General features: G+C 39.5%; 1 protein-coding gene across 2 annotated transcripts in view; it reads left to right on the top strand.

The window, feature by feature from the left end:
- The window catches only part of b4galnt4a (beta-1,4-N-acetyl-galactosaminyl transferase 4a), a 294,875-nt gene that overhangs the window by 214,062 nt on the left and 56,263 nt on the right, over window positions 1–24,550 (top strand). For both annotated transcript variants that reach the window (XM_041796610.1, XM_041796609.1), the window contains one exon: window positions 4,707–4,774. In XM_041796610.1, the coding sequence (XP_041652544.1) occupies window positions 4,707–4,774 (68 nt within the window). The remainder of the gene's footprint in view (window positions 1–4,706; window positions 4,775–24,550) is intronic.

Here is a 24,550-nt window from a genome sequence, read left to right as displayed (position 1 = left end):
CCCGTGATGTGGCCCTGTGTGTCAATGCAGACAGGCATTGCATTGAATAATGGCTCAAAAACAGCCAATACAAAAAAAATGCAAGGACTTTTTAGTTAAACATGTCAATATATCAAGGACTTTCTGTCCCAGAATGATTTTTTTTTTCACTTTTGGTCCCCAGGAGATGGGAGAGAAATTTTATGTAAAAAAGATTTGTCATTATTTTTACTATGTCATACATCAGGGGTCATCAACTACATCATTTCTACAGGTACCTTGGGGGCCGATCTCTTAAGAAAATGCTAACGCTGGACTTGTTTTAATAGCTGTTGTGAACTTATCTAAATCTTTTCCTCTGCACATGTTCAGAATTTGGTAATGCTCTGGGGGCCGGATGGGAGCATGTGGGGGGCCTGATGTGGTCCCCGGGCCACCAGTTGATGATCACTATAGTCCCATAACTTTTTCAAACTTCAAGTGACATTACTGCAGCACACATATTCTTAAAGTCCATGTTGTCCTGAAAAATTAAGATGTCTAGAGTTTGACTGTGCACCACAGGGTTGATATTTACAAGCTTTTTCAGACGATGAATCCATGCGATACATCATGGTTAGAAAATTGCTTAGGGCTTGGAGGGTTAAAGATCTGACAAACATGCCTCTAGAAAAGCTGCTTCAAACTCTAACCACACTATTGTTTTTCTAAAATTTCAACATCTAAAAGGACAAAAACATGATGCAAGTGTGACCGACGTGTACAATTTGCATCTAGGTTAGCAAACACAAGGTTCGTGGTTGAATAAAATCAGGCCCATTCCCTGCAACTTGATTGGACACTGTAAAAACGCATAAAAAATGCACACCCAACACACACAATGAAAAATGTCCATAAAAACCCAATGCACCGATATAAAGACACAGCACAAACAGATCAAGTCTCATGCACAACAACAACAACAACAACCTTGAGCACATGCAAGAAGACCTTGAACAAGCTTTTATACAAACCCTTGCACACAACAACACGAGCTGAGTGGGTCTTTCTGACCTTTGAATGGAAGCGCTCTATGTGGTGCATTACTGTTTGCATGCAGTGGAGTACTTGTGCAGATGTAGCATATTAATAATATAAAGCCTCTAATGGCTCCCAGGGATGTTGTGCACAATGGCCTCAGATGATGTCACTTAAGTCTGATGTAGATGATACTTAGGATCACAAGCTTTGAAATCGCTAATTAGAATCACTGCCTGTTGGTTGGCAGACAGTGGAGGCTCAAAGAGAAGGCTGGGTGGAGTCTGTGGTTGTGTGACTATTAAAAATATTATTTCTTTAATGGTAGAGGAGAATTTTCTGTAATAACCTTTGGATTTCAAAGGTTGTAAGATGTTTGGAGTGGATTTTTATAGAATAGAGAGAACATATGACCTTTAACTTTGACTTTTGACCTCTAAAATGTAATCAATTCATCCTTAAGTCAGAGTGGACATTTGTGCAAAGTTTTAAGAAAATCTTTGAAGCATTCTTATATGGCATTCAATATATAGTAAACCTGAGCATATGGAGTTAAGAAGAAATTCGTATGCTCTCCTAACAGGCAGATCTGCTGACAGAAGAACAAACAGGTTTATCCTGTTTTAAATACACACCTCTACATAGAAGTAGATACTTGCTGAACTCATCATTACTTTTTCAGAGACAGTCGGATGCCAAGCATCATCAGAGGACCTTTTGATGTTAAATCAATGAAACATGTTAGCTACTTAACAGAGAACATAACACTTCATTCTTATTATGTCAAATGTATTGATCAATCATTTACAAATAAACAAAGATTTATGCTGTGGTGGACTAGACCATCAATACACCTCTATGAGGTTGAACAAATATGAAAAGTGTAATGGTTAGAGCATTATGAGAAAAAGTATTGCATAGCAGAAGTCTAAATCTATCACAATAAAAAGGCAGTGTTGTAAACAAACAATACCTCTTCTCTCAGAATTTGAACATTTTGCTTGTTGGATTGAAGTCTGAGTATTATGACAATCTGTTCACATCTTTCTGATGTAAGCTCAGCTAACAGTTACTCTCAGAGTACTTGGTCTTATTTAAGTGTTGTAAAAACAACTAAAAACAACCAACCGATGTACCAAGCAATAAAAAACTGCAGTTCCACGAGTTTCCGCTGGATGCTTGCGCCAAAATGTCCCTGGAGTTGCATTAACATCCATATTTAAATGCCATTTTTGACAGCAGAAATAAACATTGTTAAATCCTGGTTTAAAAAAAAAAAAAAAAGTCAAAATTATGCAGGAATTTTAGCAGAATGGGGCACACTAATATGTAGCTGTTTGATGACAGGCTTAAGGTTGACCTCAGTTTCACTGCTCTTCCTTTTTCTAGGCCGACCAAAAGTTAGTTTGAGAAAGCATTTCCAATATGTGACCACCATCATTGGGCTTCAAAACTTAACAACTGAAACATAGGGGTGACATCAGTCTACGATGTCCATGCATTATATAGTCTATTAGTGTGTTTCAAATTGCATTCTTATTGTATTTTCCTTTTTTGCATTACACAGCACTAATCTCAACAGGCTAGTTGTTGTCTTCAATGCAGTGTAAAAGCTGCAGCTATAGTCTTTCTTTCTTAAAGATAACTTGAGTTGTAGTTAACATTACTTTTTTACTGTGACTCTTAGCAAGTTTACACAAAGACAGGGTAAACTGTAACTCTCAAAATACTATATTTAAACATTGATATGAACACGTGCTTCTTCACGCTGTAAATACATGTAAATAACAGTTTTTAATAACATAAAAAAATGCTTTTATATATGTAAATTGTGTTTTTAACATTTAATTATTGGTACAACTATGAAAAATACATCAATTTACCCACAACATTGCCTCCTTGATGTCAACAAAATTGCATGTGATTTTCAGCTGGCTTCTTTAACAGAGCTGCCTGGAAATTACCTATGCCTATAAGCACAAAAAACAAACTTCAAAATAAAATAAGATTTTTTTAAATAAAAGTGTAGCTAATATTTAGCAAATGGGGGGCAAAGCAGTGTTGTATCTAACACTAGAGGCCACATTTTTAAGAATATCATCAAACATCCAAGACAGAAGAATGTCCTACAGTAAATAAGTAAGGGTTAATGCCCAATGAGGTGTTCAATTATTAGAGATTAATGGACGACATGAAGGCCTGAACCGGAAGTCACAGAGTTACTCTGATGACCACTTAACAGTCACAGAGTGTCAGAAAGCAGAAGTTTAATTCAACAAGCACCTTAGCTTAATGTAAAATATATTGCCCCGTCTCTTACTGCTGTCCTGTAACTCCAATTCTGAAAGTGTTGTAAGAAAGTTTACTGTGGTAAAATGCCTCACCCCATATAAACAACCGTACCACAAACAAACATGAGTTTTAGCTTAATTCACTCTTCTACACTTTGATTCTTCACGTTTATATTGAACATTATAATAGGTCCCATTTTTCTCTAATCCCCTGCCGGCCTAACCTCTAGATATTAATTGGTTAGACTAAAACATTTTGGTTTGAAGGAAAATGTACTGATCTTTCGTTTAAACCAAGAAAATCCAGTAACTCTGAGTGAAGTTAATCTCCTTCCTTCTTAGATCAGTGTTCTTTAACACCTACCCTGCTTTATCCTTTTGAGCCGGAGGAGGAAAAATGTTAGTGTGGAAATGTACCACAGCAGCAGCATGCTGTGGGCTTCAGAGTGAAGGCACAGTGGCGCACATTGTGTCCTCCTCCTCCTCCTCCTCCTCCTCCTCTCCAGCCAACTGCTTCACAGAGACTCTCACAGGCTTTAACACTGCCAGGGGCCTGATGATTTTGGACGGACATAACTGCCTGTTTTGGAGATTTTTGCCTCGCATAGTGGCTCTCTTCTCATGCCAGTAAACACGTTCAGAGGTAGCATTGTGTGATTTCACTTTCATATATCTGTGTGTGCCATTATCTGGCTGCTTTCTATGAAAACCTTGTTGATGATCAGCAGCCCTCCTATCTGTGTTTTCCGGACCAGTTTCAAACCCAAAAGTGTGGCCAGCACAAACAATTAAAGTCTCGCCCACTGTGATCTTAGCTTTATTCTTTCATTATGGATCAGCAGCAGCAGGAGCCCTAATTAGCTGTGTTGGCTTGCTGAGGAAATGAATGGGCAGTGATTTGACTGTAGGGCTGCAACAGGCGCCCCAGGGGTCCCGATGAGCCGGCTTCTTGAGTCAGTGTTGGCAGGGAGTCACTTTTCTGATTTTCCATGCATTTATAGCCATTAGCTCGCATCTGTTTGCTCACTTTGCCTTCTGATTAACTTTCCCTGTTGCTTCAGGCTGTATTAACTTGTTTTTCAAATTATTGTCAGTAAAATCAAGTCAACAGGGACCAGGCTTTCACAGCCAGGGATGGAATCAAGATCTTACAGCATCCTTTTGAAACAACCAGCTTGTTTTCTGAATTAATGCTGAGATTACAACTGCCATCTTTTGTAACCCTGCTATTTCACCTCAACAAAAAGTCCCAGCCAGTGCCTTAAAATCACGAACCTGATCTCTAGGAATCCTTTCTCCAGACAGAACTCTTCAGTTTCATCCTGTGCTTCAACATGTATTCTGCTGTTCTTATCTGCTGCTCCCCTTTTTTTCCCCCTCACTGGCTCTGATCTGTGTCTCCTGTCCTGTGTGTTGCAGCTTGGTACAGAGTGGACTGCTCCGGGCGAGTTCAGCAAGTTCAGGTCCCAGTCCTCCAAGTCTGTGCAGTAAGTACCTGTGACAAGCACACACTTATTTCTTAACAGCACAGTTAAAGCCACCACAGAGAGTGGAGGAAGACCTGGGCACAAATACACACCACTCCCTGAGCTTCTCTCAGAGCTGGCCTCATGACCTTACGAGTGTCCAACTTCCAGTTAAGTAGCAGTCTTTCACATCAATTTAAATTCTCTTGCAATAAAGTTGTAAAATACCCATCACCTTCACTTACCTACACTTAATTTTTCCAACTCATGTCAACTTAAAAAGTTTCTACTCATGTTTTTGTATTAATCATCATCCCAAATCCTTAAATGACAATACACATACTCTGCAGTAGTCTGCCTTTTAGCAAAAAGCAAGGGTCCCATCACTCCCTCCCTTAGAGTGATGGGAATCCTCTCTCATTACGCTCAGTAATAAGAGCCCCTTTTTCAGCTCCCAGATGACTTTTCATTTGGTTTAATTATGGATATTTATTTATTTTTAAACATAGACAAAAATGGAAAAGAAAACTGGCTCTCAATCAGTAGAGAAGGCTACCAACTTCAACATGAAATATCTGGCTCTCTTATCATTTTAAACTAACCAGTAAACTGTAAGACTGAACAGTAAAAGGTTGCGAAACCCTCTGAGACTGAATATGACGTCTACAACAAGAAGCAACACAGGTTTAGAAAGTTCAGTAACTTTCAAACCATAAATCGTAGCCATTGTGCCATTCAGAGGACACTATCCATGCTTTCATGGCCCTTATGGAAACTTTTCTAGTGAGCCTAGAACTTGGGTGACTTTCTGGGATATTTAAAGATTAAATCCTAACCTGTATGCCTAATATTGGATGTCTTTTTTATCAATTTTCTAATCCATTTAAATTGTTTCTGCCACTAGCTTTGCATGCTAACCGCCATTTTGTATCCCACAATGCTTTGTGACGGCTGTGACCACAAATGGCAGGCCACTTCATCGACGTCATGCTTTGTCTGTGCAGATCATGTCATGCCAGCCTGAATAGCTCATCAAACTGGAAGAGATAGAGAGTCTGTGATGTGGCCCATTGTGTCAATGCAGACAGGAACTGATTTAAATGCTCGAAAACAGCTAATACAAAAAAGCACAAGGACTTTTTCTTGGAAATATATGAATTTTTTAAGACTTTTTGTCACAGAATATTTTTTTCTGTTTGGTCCTAAAGAGATGGGAGAACAAGTTTGTGCAAAAATGAATTCTTAGTCATTATTGTTCACTGTTGTCACATAAAACTTTTTGAGTTTTAATTTCTGTTTATTTCTTTATTTTTTCTTGATAGTCCCCTAACTTTTTAAATAATTGCAGTGGAGTGACATAACTGTAACACAATTATTCTTAAAGCCCAGGCTGGCCTGGCTGTGCACCACAGGGTTAGAGTTTTACAAGATTCTTAAGACGATAACTCCAGGTGAGACAAAATGATTTAAAAAAAAGCTTTGCTCTTGGATTAACTTAAAAATCAAAAACAACAACTTCAGCTCTAGTTTTCTTAGTTGACGGAACACATGTTCGAAACACATTTCGATAGTTTGTCTGGATTTCTGATCATATTGTGAAGTAATCTCATTCAAGCTTCACTGGTCTTTCAGTAGTGTCTTTCTTCTGCACATACATGCATGTAATTACTTTCTTGTAAATGTGAATTAGCATGTATAGTGCACTCTGGGTTCAGAGTTTGGAAGATCATAGCAGTCAGAAGGCCTCTTCCTCTAAATGTAACATGAGACCTATCAGCTCGCCTTACATTTAACACATCTCTTCCCCTAATTGGCGGGAGCTGATGCATAAAAGCAGCCTTTAGTACAAGGACTGATCTGCAGCCAGTTTTGCTTCTTAAGTCATTGTTAAATTGATATGATTATGCAGTGAGGGAAAATAGATCTCTGCAATGACTCTCATATTCTATTTGGTTCCCGCAATTCCCTGATTGGATGGGGCTGCAGAAAGATGCCTTAAATTATTCACACAGGCACACACTGATAATGTGTGTTATGACAGTTATGTAAACACATCTAATCTACACCAGTCTGATAAAAACAGCCACAAAAAGAAAATAAAAGATCTGTATGACTCTTGAATAAATGTTTTAAACTTATGTACAGCTCTGTGCAAAAGTATTTGCCCCCTTCCTGATTTCATACTTTTTTTTTGCATATTAATCACACTTAAATGTTTACACAAAGATAGCCCGAGTAAATACATTTTTTTTTTTCAATGATGATTTCCTTTCTTTAGACTGGCATTCCATGTGACCACAGTCAGTCTGTGCAACCAGTGGTCAGTGCACCAACGCTGCCACCCCTCCCTGCCACCATGCCCCTCCCTGCAGGTGGTGAGTTCACAGGGGAATGGGCATGATGGCAGAGAGAGCTGCATCGAATCTCTCAACCCTAATCTATGGTCATTAGCTCTTCATAATGACTGAAGAATGAGATCACAGATACAAGCAGCCAGAATGAGGCTGGGCTCAGCCTTAGAGATAAGGTGAGGAGTTCAGACATCAGAAGGGAACTTGGAGTAGAACCACTGCTCCTTTACACTGACTGCCAGCTAAGGTGGTTGGGGCATCTAATCAGAATGTCTCCTTGCCTTGAGACCTCAGGGAAAGCCCAGAATGCTCTGGAGGGATTATATATCCTGTCTGGTTTGGGAATGCCTCAAGATGCCCCTGCAGGATTTGGAAGCTGTCGCTAGGGAGAGGAATGTCTGGGTTGACTTGGTTGGCCTGCTATTACCACAACCCTGCCCCAGATAAGTGGAAGAGGATGGATGGATGGATGGATGAAATATCCCATAAAGATACACATCAAACCATGATCTAATCAAGAGCATATAAGAAAAGGTCACTGACATCTGTCAGTCTGGACAGAGTTATAAAGCAATTTCTAGGGCTTTTGGACTCCAGCAAACCATGGTGAGAGCCATTATCCACAAATGGGGAAAACTTGGAACATTGGTAAACTTGCCCAGGAGTGGCTGCCTACCAAAATTACTCAAAGGGTACATCAATGACTTATCCAGTGGTCAAAAAAATTATACATAGCTAGAGTGTATTTAGCATAGCTAGCTATATCATGCATACAGTAGTTAGCATGGTTGTGGAGGCTTAACACTGCCTGACGTTAGTTCTAGCTTCATTTTCTCAATGAGTAGTGCCATCTACTGCTCAGCCTGTTGACTCCTAATACTTAATACTCCTAAAACAGAAGTAGATGCAAAGAATTTCAACATTTGAAGTTGTGTTTGTGCTGTTTTAAATATGTGGGTCTTTTTTTTTTTTTTTTCAAACTTCACATTCTGCCTTTTTTGCACTTTACAAAACATCCCAAATTTTTTGGAGATGGGGATGTACCTGGAACTGACCATGGAGGCCCCAGTAAGATCCATGTACACTAGCCTGGTTGCCAGGGAAACAAAATGATCTGCATCTTTGTGTTTGGACTGTCTCTCCAGTGGTTCTAGCACAGCTGCAGCAGTCCCTTGCTGGGCGTTGTGAGAAGCCTTAATCATCTAACAGGCTCTTGACCTGCACCTCTTAATGTATGTGTCCTCCAGCAGGGAGGCAATTGCTGCTCCAGAAGTGGGTCATTCATTCAGTGTTTGCAACTACTTCTGATTCATTGATTACATAATGTGATTATATCATCGTGATACATTTCAGCATTAGTTGAATTATGATCCCATTGATAAAACCCTGGTCCCAATCAGCCAGCTTTTCATATTAGCAGGGTAAAAAGCAAAAAGCAGTTAAGAACACTTTGCTAAAAATAGAGCGCACACAGAGATCAGAGCCTCTGATCCTTCAAGGCCTGTGGACTACTTGTCCAATATGTGCTGCAGGATTTTTTTATAAAGCATTAAAGATTTTATATCATTAAAAATTAGTTAATGCCATCAAGGGCTAAATAATGGCCATTTACCTGTAGTCAAATGCTTGTTTTTGTCTATGTGTGAGACTAAGCGGGCCTGGGTAGCACAGCAGGCACACCAGACTATAACGCAGCACATAAAGATGACAAAAAGATGAAGCAGAAGACAAATGGAGGAGGTGGAGGCGGAAAGTTTTTGTCTACTCTCTCTCCCTGTCTGATAAGCGTGTTGCTGTTTTCTGACAATAACAAGACAACAGCAGCATAACCGAGTGTGGGGGTGGAATGTGACAGGCACATGAAAAAGGTGTTCTGGGAGAGATTTGGGTGTGACACTGCATGTTTTTTGACCTGTTAGTGTATCTTTTTTGGCAGTATGCATTGCATTATTCAGTTTGTGTATAAAGTGAAGGATGCTTTTTGGGTGTGTGCCATTTTAGCAAAACTGATGCTGAGAATGTACTTTTGTTGTGTATCCTCATCTGTGTGAGATCTGATGTCTATCACCTCACAAACAAAACCCCACACATCAATTGTAGCTCATTATCATTTCATTTTCACTTCATTTTCCGCCCTGATGTGTAAAAAGACTCATTATACCACTGTCAGGTCATGAAATATTGTGTGTGAAAGATGAAAAGGTTGGGGGAAACTGTGGGGCGTTATGAGCAGAAGTGGCTAATGATTGAAGTCAAATCTGTTTTTATTTTACAGCTCTAAAGTATCACATGCTTTAGAGGGAGCCGTGTCAAAGGCAGCGTGAAAGTCGAGCTTAAGATAATGAGACAAAATCTAGTTTGAAGTGCCTGTGTGTGGGCGTGCGGAAGGGATCAGATTCATATTTTTGCATGCAAGCTAATTCATGCCTCTGTGCATTAATCTGCACTGGTTCCTTTAATACCGTGACATTTAAGAATTCCACTGTGTCTGATGACTCCGCTGAAACATCCCACAGCAGAGGGGCTGTTTATTTGTCATCTTGCACATGTTCCCTCTGCAGCACTGTGCAGCATGCATCCCTGTTTTAGAGCTGTTAAGGCAAAGCTGAGATGCTACTTAAGCATGCTAAATTGTGCCAAAGGATACTCTGAAATGCATTTTTAAGAAGTAGAGATCGGTGTTGTCACAATACCAAAATTTTAACTTTGATACTGGTATCAGGTTTAGTATCACGATACTCAGTACTAAAACTTGAAACTGAAACAATACTAGTACGATACTCGATACATAGCGGATCAGAAATAATAATATTAGTTAACAATTATTAAAAATGATATTTTTTAAAGGGCTGTTAGTATTAATGTGTTAACGTTTGGGATTAATCTTGAAACCTCAATGTGTCAAAAAATAACAACCCAATTTAATCATATGACTAAGTTTGACCACAACTTCCTCTCATATTCCTCCATGGAGGATGTTTACTTGCCTGGGAATGAAGAGGTGACAGGCAGGTCAGACACAGCCAGCAGTGATGAGTGAGGAGACAGACCCAGGTCTGCTAATGGCAAAGCTGGCAAATGTTATTAAGATAAAACCAAAATTGTGGGTACATGCTGCAGTGACATGAGTCCTAAGTTCCACCTTCAGGCAAAGCACATGTTTGCTAATGTTAGCAAAGATGCTAACAACAACAACGGCAGTTTTCTTCTTCCGCTGCTCAGATAAATGCTGAAAAGTGCTCCAAAACTTTGAGCAAGTCCTGTTTGTTAACAATATTAATCCAGTGTAGAAATCTGCGTTGGAATCAGAGAAATTGAAGTTAACGAACTTTACGAGCTGAAGATGGAAAATATGATGCGTTTTGGTAACCTCAGTAAATTAGACGACTGTATTCTTTATGTTTTGATGTGTTCAAATGTCACATAAAAATGGGAAAATTTAGTTTTTGATGAGAAACTTCAATAAATACAGTTGTGAATATGTGTTTATATTTGAGGGATATACAATAGATGGGACAGACTGAATCATCAATGTGCTGTACATAGAATTGAAAGAATAAGAATAAAGCACTTGACAATAACAACCTTTAAAAATATAAAAACATAAAAATATACATACAAGGTATATTAATCATGATTAATCACAGAGTAGTGATGTGATTAACTTGATTAATTTTTAAAATCAATTAACAGTTTTTTTTTGTTCAAATGTAATTGGTCTTTGTGTTTAAAGTTGAAGTGGCAACTCAGGTTTAAATGCTTGATCACAAATTTTAATGTTTTATTCATGTTCACCATTTGATGACATTTAAAACTAAGTTTTTGGCCTTACTGTTGAGCAGAGGACCAAATCTTTCCCCTTCAGTGCCAGTTACCCACCATTGACATATTGTGACTGTATAGAATTGTTGCGTGTACAGTTTATTGAAAATTTCAAATGATTTTTAAATGTTTTTATATAAATTACAATGATTTTGACTGACTACAAATGATTTCAGATTCTGCTGCAAGGATTTTTACCAGAAAGAGTGAGCAGTGGGAGCAGTGGGAGTTAAGTGTCTTGTCCAAGGACACCTCGATGTGTGGTTGCAGGGGCTGGGGATTGAACCAACAACCTTCTGATTGTAGGCAACTCTACCTACTGAGCCACAGTCTAGACATGCTCTGTTGTGCAAGATCTCTTGCTTTTATTTGTAGCCATACCACTGTGCTGTGGAGCGTGGTGTAGCTTGTGTGTGAAGAAACTGAATGTTAGGGTGGCCAGCTTAAGCAGTGAAAAAGTATTCCATCAGTTTTATTACTCAGCTGAGAGGTAGCTCAATCATTGCCTTGTATTTTGTAACTTGTGGGTCGGGACCAAAAACCAGGTTGAAAAGCTGTTTTCATAGGGTCATAAATGTGTGCCTTATGAAATGGTATGTCGGTTAGATGGGATAAAACTAAAACAGCAAATTTAATGTGCAAAATATCATTAAAAAACAAGTCATTAGGTTGCATTTAGTATTAACCTGTGACACGCTAGATGGATGTGTGTTTCACACATCCATCTGGAAAACCTTCAATACAAAGCGTTTGGGAAAGGGCAGAGCCTTTGAAAAAAACTCGGAGGGTGATTGGTTGAACATTCTGTCACATCTTTACGGGCCAATCAGAGCAACAAAACACGTGACATAGCCGCCAACAAGCACCCCTACCGACTAGGCGAAACTCCATAAAGAACTACATAACGCGAACCATGGGGACTGTAGACATGTCGGTACACGACTTTTGTTGTTTTTGAAAAGAAAACAACTCAGTGCTGTTCTTTCTTCTTCTTTTAATGAAGAAACATCATCAAGTTCTGATAAAGATGATGCTTTAGCAGCATCCATGCTAACGTCTTCCGCCATAATTACACCAGCCTCTTGTTACTGCTTGCTTACGTCACGACTCTGCCCAAAAGGTGCCCCTCGACGCTGATTGGTCCTGTCACTTTCTAACCGGGCCCAAAAGATTCAGACAGGAGCTTTGCAAGATGGATTTGCCAGTGAGAAACACGGAAATGGGCGCATTCATCTGCTTTGCAAGGTTAATTTAGTTTCTGTCATTAAAAAATGTGTTGATAATAATAATGAATATTAATTAATTGGGGCGTAGATGGTTAAAGTCTGGGTTCAAGTTTGGCCTGTGGCTCTTTTACTGCATCTCTCCTCTACTTTGTTTCTGATTCTATTCACTGTTTCTACCCTATCAATAACGGCATAAAAGCCCAAAATATAGATGTAAGGAAAGAAATAATTTATCAAAATGAATGAGATTCTTTCAGAATTTAACATAAATTACTGAAGCCAGTGTAAAATTATTTTTGCACCTGAAGCTATAGCAGTATTAGTATTCCATTGCAATTATTAAATCTGAAGTCCATTTTAGACTCCATACAGATTCTCTCCTACCACAAAGTTGCCATTGAAAACTGTCTTAACAGTTTATGCCACTGACCAGAGCTATTATCATACTGGGCCACCAACAGGATGGCAAAGGACAAAGCTGCAGTAAAAGGAGGTATAAAAGAGCAGAGCTGATTGGTGCATAGATGTCTTCAGAGCTGTAATTGAACAACGCAGAGCAAAATGAAGCACAGCAAAAACTCCTACTGTGGCATGGTTTTTTGTTGCTTTGGTTTCATGTTTTGGACTGCAGTTATTTATTTGTCTCGGCCCGTTGGAGCCGGGCAGCTGACTGTAGTAGAACTGAGTGAACAGTGACTAATGGCTGCTGCAGGCTTGAATCATATTGTCAGGGAATGAAACATATTGTTGTTGAGGGGTGCACTTGCAACACTTCACTTGCCTGTTGGAGGTCTCCATGTGATGCAATCAGAGACTACTGAAACCAGCAATATAGAAGTATACACGCACAGACACACACCCACAGACTCCTACATACCACTTATATAAACTCGATCTAAACTCCTTCCTGTTGCCTGTCTCTCTTTGAATATTACAGTCTAGGATGACAGAAACTAGCAACTTGAGGTGTTTCTCACAGATCAAAATCAAAGCACGCTTTCTTCTTCTGTTTTTACTTTCTTTGTCTTTATTCTGTCCATGAACAATTGTCTTTCTTGTTTTTCATTACCTCTACCATAGCCTGGGGCATTTTTGTATTAGTTATGGTTGTTTTAGAATGTGCCGAGCACAGATGTTCCCTGTGGGTTTTTTTTATAGGTTTTTAGGGACATTGTCCTGCTGTACCAACCAACTTCATCTGGTGGACAACCACAGTGAAATTATCATGTAGGATACCTTGATAAACTTGGGAAGTCCTTTCCCCCCCATGATTGCAAGCGGCCCAGGCCCTGAGGCAACCCCAAATCATGATGCACCCTCCACTGTACATCACTATGGATGGTCTCATGTTGGTATGCAGTACCCTTTTTGCTCCATGAGTATTGCTGTCTAAATGTCCCCAACAAATCCACCTTAGTTCCATCAGCCCACAAAACATTTTTCCAGTATCATTGTGGAGGTGTTCAGTGATGTTTTTGTTTGTTTGTTTGTTTTGTTTGTTTGTTTGTTTGTTTTTTGTTTGTTTGTTTGTTTTTTTGGAAAGCAGCATCTTCCTCCTTGGGGTCCTGCCATGGACACCATGCCTGTTCAGTCTTTTGAATATAGTAGACTCATGACTTGTTTTACTCAGGGTTATTTTTTACCTCTCTGAGTATACTGCATTGTGCCCTTAGAGTCAACCTGGCTGGGCGCCCACGTTTAGGAAGAGTAGCCACCATATTGTATCATCTCTATTTGTTGACAGTTTATCTGACTGTGGACTGATGAATACCTTAAGTCACTGATCGTCAACTGGCGGCCCAGGGGCCAAATCAGGCCCCCCAAAGCTTCCTGTCTGGCCCCCAAAAGATCATTAAATTCAGAATAGCAGGAAAAGAAGATGTGGTTTTAAGAGTGTCTTTTGGCTTTAAATTTCTGCAGCTGTTAAATCCACCCCAAAAGCAATTCATACAGTTTTAGAATGACTTCACATTTGATCTGTTTTTACTGAAATTCACTTGTCAGCCTTGATTAGTAAACATATATATATATATATATATATATATATATTTTTTTTTTTTTTAAAGTGTTAAAACTGGCAAAAATGGCCAGATAAAGTGGTGAAAAGGGGTCAGAGAGTGGCAGGAATGAGAGATTGGTTGTGGAGTGACACAAAGGGACAAAAAATTGCACAAAACCTGGTGAAAAGAGGTTAAAATTTGGCAAACCATTAGTATAAAAGGAAAAAAGAGGCAAAAAGTATATAGAAAATGGGTTAAAAGTGGAAAAAAATTGTGAAAAAAGTCATCAAAGTGGCAAAAATAGACAAAAAGGGGCAAAATGGAAAAAGGAGGGATAAGACAGGCGACAAAAGTGGTTTAAAGGAGTTCATGAATGGCAAAGAAATGGGTTAAATAGGCAAAAAGAGAAAAAAAGGGCGAAAAATGGGTTAAAAGTGGCAAAATGGTGCAAAAATAGCCACTGGTAAAGTAGCAAAAAGGCAGGAACATGGGTTAAAATAGCTAAAAGTGCCAAAAATGGGTTAAAAGTGGCACAAAATGTGGCAGAAACAGAATGAAGCAGTGAAGGAGTGTAAAGTGTTAAACATGAGTTCATATTGGTGCTAAATCATAATTGTTGAGGGACCATTCCCTGGGATTTTCAGGAGCCCTGGCAGGCCTGTCTCCTGATGGTCTACCGCATTATAGATCGGGATAGATCTCACTGGTAGTGCCTAAAAATGTCCTTCATTTTTAAAGAAAATACAAATAAATGATATGTTAATCAGAAAAATATTGATTTAATTTTTCTTTATTTGAAAGTCCGGCCCCCAGAGACTCTGGCGATACTAAATCTGGCCCTTGTGCAAATGTAGTTGATGACCCCTGCCTTAAGTCTTTGAGATGACTTTGTAACTTCCTCAAGTCATCAACAATTCTTGATTGAAGGTCTTCTGAGATCTCACTTTTTGCGATGCGAGGTTCACATCAGCAGATGCTTCATGTGAAGAGCAAACTCAAAAAGTTTGAGTGCTTTTTAAGTCACAACAGCTCTACACCTCATGTTTACAGTAAATGACTGGGCATCAGGTGTGCCAGCTCCTGACTCTAATAAGCTTTTTTGTAGTAATTAGCCTAAGGGTTCACTTACTTTTTCCAGCAGCACTGTGAATGTTTAACAGCTGTGTTCAATAAAGACATGACATATTATAATTGGTTGATTAATTGATGCAGGAATCTAGATAATTTCAAAGGATTTACATCCTTTTTTTGCCTCTGTTATTGCAGCCAACCTGGTATGTAAGTTCATAAGAATCCTTGTGTTTTGTTTAACCTGAGGTAGTTATAAAACTATGATAACAAATCAATATGGATAAAATATCCAAATGAATGCTTTTTTTGTTGCAGGTGAAATCAACTTTGTAGACTTTTTAAATACAAACTAGGCTGCCTAAAGACAGCTCTAGAAACGGGCCTGCCAAAAAAACTAAACAAAAAAAGGCGTAATTGTAGAAAAAAATAAATGAAGGTGAAGTGTTGGATTCCTGGGTTTTTGAGACACATTTTGAATAAAAGAATCATCACATTAAAAGTTAAACAGCTTGGACATATAAGTTTCTCTGTCTTTGCCTGTTCCCAATCTCAAACCTATTTAATGTGAAGTGAGGAGGATGATCATCCTGTTCTAAGTTTAAACCTGAGCTGGAATCAGGCCTATGTAAGACAACCCCTGAGTCATGAAGGGATTTATATAACAGCTGAAAACCAAGGAAACATTGCTGGTCAGAGAATGATTATGTCATTGATCATATCAGACTGAAGTCAGGGCAAATAACTGTCTGTCCATTCTCCTTTAGGAAGCTGTTGTTCTGTCTTCACTTGCTGTGCCTCGTCTGATTGAAGCGTCTCATTGGCTGAGCAGCGTCACGTGTAGCTACTGTTAGGAAAAGAGAAGCTCAGTCAAAAACGTTACCGTTAATGTAAAAATGCCGCAGAGATAGTGACGCATGCCAAAATGAGATAACGGGGGCGGATGGATCCGGATTGGCTGGCACCTGGGTCTGGATGCGGAACGAAGTCCACTAATTAGTGACCTTGGCGCTTCTTCAAACACAGGCATCAGGGCTGCTGCTGGACACAGACACACACTCTTGAGACAATTACTTTAAACATGCGTACATTACACAGCAGATTATTTGATGACAGTAATCAAAGGGATGCCATGGCTATCTTTAAGTACCCCAGGATACAGTATGAACAGGTATAGAAATTAAACTTTATTTTTTAATAAACCAGCCATTAGTTATCAGGTCATAGTTTATTGATATAGCACTTGACCAAAGTGCTGCACTGGCTTAACACAATATGAATACTTAATAGAAATTAATCAAGCAATAAAAACAATATTTAACAGTATATAGGAGTATTATAAAAATGTCAAGATATCAGGCTCAACTTGTAGTGAAAGGCAGTGTTATCAGATGGTCTTTAGCAGGCATTTAGTGTTTTCAATGAACTGAGTGTGCTATGTGCGATGGATTTTGCAAAGTCAGTCCAAGGTGGCATTTTAAAAAGATGGGACTGACAAGAAGGTTGAATTTGTACACCTGTTTGGAGGATCTTCTAGTCATCCATGCCACCTGGCGAAGACCACCTGGTGATAATGACTCACAGTGTTTATGCGGGCATGTGTGTGAGGACGTGTGCTGAATAAAACTAAAAGAGATAGTATTTTTTCTCTTTCCATCTTAATCAGTCCTTTTTTCTTAGTCAGTTTTTTTCCCAGTCATATATTTCTGTTTGGATGGTTATTACACATAGAACCCCAGAGGGATAAAGTTTGCAAGATATAAAGAATAACTGTTAATCAGTTTTAACATGAATGGAAACTGTTACTGCAGCACAACTTACCAGTGTCTACCATACAGGGCAGAGTATGATGCATTCATGCCTTAAATCTCTCAGACTGGACTGAAAACAAGTCCTCCTTGATGCCACTGAACCCCATTGGCAGGACTTTTAAAATAACCCCTGTGTCAACTTGAAGCTTCCCTTTTTGTGTGTCTACCTCTCTGTCTCTGCCTTTGCTCATGTATCTGTGAAGCTTTAGCTTGGCAGTCTCTGTTGGATGCTGTCACAGCAGCCCGATGAGTGACAGAGAGGGAGTGTGATGACTAACCCAGATAACCCCGTCAGCACCACCTCTGCTCTCTGACACAGCTTCACAAGCCCTCGGCTGGACACACAACCAGGGAGATCCACATTTTCTAAAACTCATTTAACCCTGTTAGAAACAGAGAAGTCGTTCTTAAGTGCCCAATTTGCAGGGCCTTTGAACAGCATGATGTTAGGCCTCCACTATGAACACTACAGCAGGGTTATGGGGCACCATGTGATCCCACCTCTGCACCCTCCTTGGAGATAGTAGCAGAGGGAAAACAGGATCAGTGGAGCCATGAGTGTGCATGTCTCAAGACTTGATGATGGTGAACTTTGTGGTGCTGAAATGCTCTAAAAACATCAAATCTGAAGATCCTTAGAATATATTGAGCTGCATTGGAAAAGGCTGCATAATTCACCCATCGCTAAGCCCTGCTCTCCAAATCCACTATCCAATCACATTTTTGCTGCTACACAGAGCATTCTGACATCCATCCAAAGATTTCCCTGCAGTAATATTAAAATATATACAGTTATAGATTAGCAAATGGTCAAATGATGTGCATGGAGTAAAAGCAACACTGGCTTTGCTGGCAAAGATGCAGATAATATTGAAAGAGCAAGACAAGTGCACAGAATGGTTTAAACCTTTTACCCCTTGAGGATTTCTCAGCTTATAGCACTTTCTGGATTTAAGTTTAGCCATGTCTGTCTTTTTTAAGGCATGTGCGTCTATCGACATGGCTCCTAACATAAGAGTTAGATATGTGAGATGCCATGGTTAAAATTAAATTAACCTGCAGATGACCTTTGAACTTCTGTGGAGAGGAGAAAAACAAACTAGGGTTCTGGGTTTATCTGTGCAGCCATGGCTGGCATTTTGAGGAGCAGCATGTCACAAACTTCTTGAAATGACATTTACACCGAATCCTCCTCAGACATGTGGGCACTCATTCCTCAGACTCATTTCCTGTGTGAGTGTTTGCGCCCTCTTCCTTTAAGGCCTTTCTGTTTTTTTCTACTTACTTCTTCTCCTTGTCATCTTTCTCTCCCTTTCATTTTATGCTTTAACAAACTTCTATTTGTTTTCTATACACCCGACTTAACGGAAAATCCTCCTAAGACCTATAATAGCAAAGAGGAGAAAGTTAACTGAGCTTTCCCGGCACAATGAGGGAAACCTAGCCGAGAATGACCAGTTATTTCACTATGGGATCTCTCAGTATCTATAATTGAATCACTTAAGCACTCCTGGCCATTAGCTGGCGCAGAGACTCAAGCATTTAGAGAGAGGAAAGTAAAGTACTTGTGCTCGAAGCATCAGAGGAATACTGATTGAGCTTGAAGACGAGCCGAGTGTTGCACCTGTGCTGCCTCTTAATATGAAAGTATTCACACAAATACGAGGGAATGTTTGCATGTTTCTGTGTGTTTGAGTTTGAATGGAAAACTCCACGCTAACCTTTCTCCACTCAAGGTAATTGGTTGATATTTTGAAGCAGTTGAATTAGACTGAAGCTGTTTTGGCAGTGAGCTGCAATGACTTTTCTGTCCCACTTTCTTCCCTCAGGCCATCAGCCTGCCATCTGCTTCTGTGAATGATGGAAGCCTGCTGAGACACAAATCTATGCTTCAGTGTGTGAGATGTGTTGTGTTATATTTCAGTGTCTTCAGGGATGTCGATGCACATCTCTGGAGCTGTGAAAGACGGTGGTAGCGGACATCTGATTGGCCGTAATGCATGAGTAAGACCAAATGGTAACACAGGGCTGCTTCTAGCCAAACGTGATTAGAGACAGTAATGATGACGGATGGTCAGCTCAGTCTGAAAAAACACAGGAATTACATTGTGAGCAGCTGGGGAATGGATATGTGCGCTGTTTGATAATTGACTTAGTGAATATCTGGATGTATCAAGATGTCATGAGGATGGATCAATAGTTAGGAGGAGATGCAGACTCGTAATCAGGCACACATGTTTGCACAGCACCCAAACACAGTGCATCTTTATGTCTTCAACGGTCTCAACCTCTGCAGCTGGACAATGTCTCATTTTAAAGTTACATTCCTTTAACTTGCCCTTACACCTCCCGTTCCAGCTGATCTGGAAACAGAGAGCAAGGGCCAAAGATTGTTCTGGACTTTGCTGCCAATATTCAGTCAAAATACATCAATAGCAAAAAAAAAGAAGTCATAAAGGATTCTAAGAAACTTGTGGAGTCTAAAATCAGATACAATTGAAGACAGAATACCAGGACAGCATGAAAGAACTGGACAAAAGTGGAGTTGGACGTGGTGATACATGTCCATCAAATCCTCCCAGTTTGGTTCTGCATAAACTGGTGTGAACGCGGGCTGGTTCGCCAGAAATCACCAAGGTTCTGAGACACCAGAGCGGGGCCAGAACCAGAACCAGAACCAGAACCATGTCTGTCTAAAAGCACTTTATGTGTGATTCACAATTGATGCTTAAATACCCTATATGAGTATGCTTAATTATATGCTTCTAACTTTATCATAGCATGATATTGCACTGATAAGGTCCTTTACATCTGCGTAGGTTTGAAGTTATAGATTTAAATTGCTGCTTTTTAAATTAATACATTAAAGACATTTTTCACAGACAGATTAGGATCTTTTCACATCTCTTGATATCATTAATAACTTGGGAACTGTAGTCCTAATGAATTAAAGAATAAAAAGTTGCAGTTTAAGTTAAATGTTGCTCCAGCTGTTCATGACACCGACGTTCTTTGAGAGGCTCAAAAAACTGCAATTCTCATGTGTGCAACTACATGGCGCACCTTGTATTCCCTCTGGTTGTAGCATTTGAGCTCTGCGGCAGAGATGATTAGATTGTAATATCACACATTGAACACACACATAAGTCCTGGAACAATTTGTCTTATTCTCTTTTCATGCAGAGGGGATTTTGTGTTCAATGGCATCTGATATCCTGCACGCACAGGATCTAGTTTTAGCATGTCATTTGACATCAGTTTGTGAGATTTGGATTTAAAAGCCTTGTCCTTTAAGACCTCCATTTGCAAATGTATGATTGTGTACCGCTAACATTTCTGCAAGTAAAAAGATCTCAGAAGCTTGTAAATATATGGTGTTTAACCTTGATGAAACATAACTGCAGCTGCACTCTACAGGGCTGAACAAACAGCGTGCTTACTGGATCTTACAGAAACCTCAGCAGAGCAATGCTAGGGTAAAAATTCAAACTTCAAATCCTCACATTAAGGCCAATAGGAGAGGAGACAGTGTTAATACAAAATGAAAGTGAAATGGGGGCGAGGTGGAGGCGTAAGGAAGAAAAGGCTCTGAAGATAGTAATGCTATAAAGCTATATTAGATAATTACATACAGGGGAATTGGACGTGGTGTGAGAGAGGGAGAAGAGACGGCGCAAGAACTGTCGCAGGGAAGCGACAGATGAGATACAGGAGAGGAGAGAGGGAGAAGGAGACAGGGGATGAAGGAGAGTGGGGTGGGGTGGGGGGGTGAAGCGAAGGATGGGGATGGAATAAAGAGGATTTATTGAGGCTGCAGGGAAGAGCAGCGTGATAGCTCTCTGATGGATTAGAGAAATGCATGAGAAACGGAGTGAAGAGATGGGGAAGAGGAGTAGAAAAGTGAAGTTTCTGCGTCTCCTTGGGGCAGCTCTAAACACTGGTATCATTAATGTAGTTGAGAGGAAAGCACTCGTCGGGCACACTCTTTTTATTTAAGGGCCACCTGTGGGTGTCAGGGAGGAGGAGAGGGAGACGGGCTGACAGTCAGAAAGTATTAATGAGAGTGAGCAGTAGAAAAAAATGTGAGAATCAGGAAATTGCTGCAGCTAGAGGCAAGTTAAGTGACAAGAAAGGAGAAAAACCAAGCAGAGTGTAGAGTAGGAAGCATACTGCTGTGCTAACCAGGTTATAAATGCATAGAGAGTGAGCCCATGTCAGTCTCTGCTCTCTGGTCTGTAGGGTGTTTTGCAGCCACGCTTCTGTATACTCCTTTAGACAGACCTGTTTCCTTTGAGATTCCTGTGAGCGAAGATGAAAAAAACACCCTGTATATGTTCATGCCAAATAAATATTTCATTTTTCTCATCCTGCAGACTTTGGACAGCAAGGATACCGTCTGAAAATAGTCCCCTGTCTTGTGTTATCAAGTCAAGCTCCTTTTTGTCTGAGTCTCTCCTATGAAGGGGAATCTGGAAACAAAGACTCCAATTAGTCAGGCAATTACACTCGCGTTTTGTGTCCTCTACTCATCCTCTGAGTCACACGCTAATAGCTATTCTTTCCTCTTCCATCTCTCATTTGCCCTTCTCATGCTCTTTTATGTCTTTTTTTTCTCAGCTTGCTCTGTATGAAATCACGTCTTGTAATGTATTTTTTCTCCTTTCAAGATACAGAAAGCATTTACAATTCCCTCTCTGTTTCTGCAGTTCGTTATGCTATTTATCGCTCCTCCTTCATCTTTCTTTTCCGCCCTGTCTCTTTGTCTCTTCATCTCTTTCAAGTGCAGCCCGCCTCATCATCCATCACGGGGAGGCTGGTGTGACCACTGGGCGCACACACAAACACTCTTCCTTTGTGCCTGCTTTGTTTCTTTCTGATTCTCCTCTCCAGTCATACCTGGATGGACAATTGGACAATTATCTTTTTTATGCTGGCTGTCCTTTTATCATTCCAGTTTCCTTGTTTAGTTAATGTTGATCAGTTCACTTGTCAGGGACGTGCTTTAGCTATAAAGCTAATTTACATCTGTAGTCTCTGGGCAGGAAGATCTAAAAAACAAACACCAAATTAAAACAATTCAAACAACAGACAAACAACTTAGACCAGTATTGCTGCAAGCAGCAATTTGTGGGTTCCAGCTCTTTAAATTGTAAACAGCTACGTCAAGTTTCAGATTTCTCAAAGTTGAAAGAAGTGACTTTCAGTTGATTAAGTTCTGTTTAAATGGTGAGAATAATCAGACATTCATGTCATCATCACAAAGCATGCAGCATTTCAGTTAGCACATTCTTAGTTCTGCCAGTGCTCTTCTCCTCTCCAATCAGTTTCACCTGGATTGATCTAGGCCATTAGGAGTTATGAGTATAAATAAAAGAGGCTACGTAAACATTCACCAACCAAGATGGTTGAGTTTTCAGACTTCAGATTTTGATGAATGCTTGCTCCAGCAGCATGCACAAAAATGTGGGTGAAGTTCTCACCGTCCAGTATTAATGTCAACTCATATAAGATGTGTCATAGTTGGGCACATTTTTCCAGGGGTGGAATGTAATTACATTTACTCAAGATGCCATCAGTTGAATAGTTTTTTAATGTATGTGTGCTTTTTGAGTACTTTTCAAAATCACTACTTTTACTTTTACTTAAGTACATTTGAGGGAAGTATTGTACTTCACTACATTTTTAAAAGCATTGAGTACAAAAAAAAAAAAAAACACTAGAAGACAAAACAAGGAGGTTCTAGCTTTCTGCCAACAGGAAAATGGCCAAAAGTTTGACTTTCACTGCACAGCACAGGTTAAGTCTCACCTCATAAAACAGAACCTGGTTTTAGATTCATATTCTCTTGTAGTTATTTCACACTAGGAAAATATATTTTACTGTATAACCTCCTCGGGAATGAAAAGTAGCTACCCAGTGCTTTAAGTAGGCTACATTTTAAAAGACTGACTTTTAACTTTTACTTGAGTAGATTTATAGATTGCAACTTTTACTTCAGCTTAAGTAAATTTTATCCAAAGTAACTTAACTTTTACTTGAGAACAATAGTCTGGTACGTTTTCAACCTCTTATTTTTCCTTATAACATGTTGAGTTGAATTGAGTTGCATTCAGTGCAGTTCAGTTTAGTGCAGTTTCATTTAGTTTCGTTCAGCTCTGTTAAGTTTAGTTTTATTAAGTTTTGTTCAGTGTAGCTAAGTTAAGTTTATTTTGCTTAAGTAAGGTTTAGAATTGCTATGTTAAGTTTAGTTTACTTTAGTTTGGTTCAGTTTAGTTAAGTTTAGAACAGCTAAATTAAGTTTACTTTAGTAAAGTTTAGTGTAGCTTATTTAAGTTTACTTTATTTTACAAAAGTTTACTTTACTTTAGCAAAGTTTAGAATGCTAAGTTAGGTTTAGTTTACTTTGCTTAAGTTTAGTTTAATCTAGAATTTTAAATTTAGTTAACTCTAGCTAAGTTTGGTTGAGTTTAGCTTAGTTAAGAACAGCTTACTTAAGTTTAGTTTACTTTAGTACTTTTACTTTAGTTCACATTTATTCTACTTAACTTCAACCAGGTTTAGTTGACTTTTTCAATTTTAGTGTAGTTCAGTTAACTTTAGTTTAGTACAGCTAAGTTTATTTTAATGTATACATTTTAGTTCAGTTTAGTTTAGTATAATAGTGTCTCTCTCTCACGCGATTCCAATCTTTCTCATTCTCTCTTTTTTACTCTTAGTTATGTGTAATGTTTCTACTATAATGATCAAACTGTAATCATGAGTGCTGTCACGGAAGGTAGTATCAGCATTGTCACTACCTGGAGCCTGCATGTACACAGCCTGGCTCTGTTGAAGGCGGCATGCTGTAGCAGCTGTTTGGGCCATGTGGTAAGATAGGTAAGATGATGTCTCCGTGTTGGCATGGTGGGTGGTGAGAGCTGGCAGGGAGGAGGGTCGCTTTGGGGCGCTGGAGATCACTGTTCAGCCCTCTGGAGGTGTCGTGGGACTAACTGGCAAACGAGGGTACCCACTTGATAACCCTGGTGAAGTGCGGGTTTCTTATACCCATCGGTCTGCACGGTTGACATGTGGAGGAAAATATTAATGGATCAGGGATTTCTTCACTGAGCGCTGATCCTCTTTATAGGGCACATCTTGTGTTTTATTCAGAATACTGCAGCCGCAGATTCTTTATTTCCAGGTGGTGTTTTTCTCCCATCCTCTTGTATCCTCTCTCTTTCATACTTTTTAAAGACAGTTGGAAAGTTTTCATATTTTTATGGGGTTTTTTTTTGTTTTTTTTTGTTTTTTTTTCAGTTGAACCTTCACAACATCCTCAAACCAAAAGTTAACCAGACATCTGGTCTCCTCTTCTCCCTGTGTGCTTCCATGGCTAATTTTGTTTGCGTGTTGGATTTCCTTTTTCTGGTTCCCACAGAGTAATTTCCTGTCATTGATACAGAGCCCCAAACCTTCCACATAATGCTTTCACAATGCAGGACCATGGTTTAGTTTGGTCTGGGCCGAGACCGCCTCTTTT

The sequence above is a fragment of the Cheilinus undulatus genome, linkage group 9 (assembly GCF_018320785.1).
Source record: "Cheilinus undulatus linkage group 9, ASM1832078v1, whole genome shotgun sequence".
NCBI lineage: Eukaryota > Metazoa > Chordata > Actinopteri > Labriformes > Labridae > Cheilinus > Cheilinus undulatus.
The sequence above is the reverse complement of the archived record's forward strand: the minus strand, read 5'-3'. Positions and strand labels throughout refer to the sequence as shown.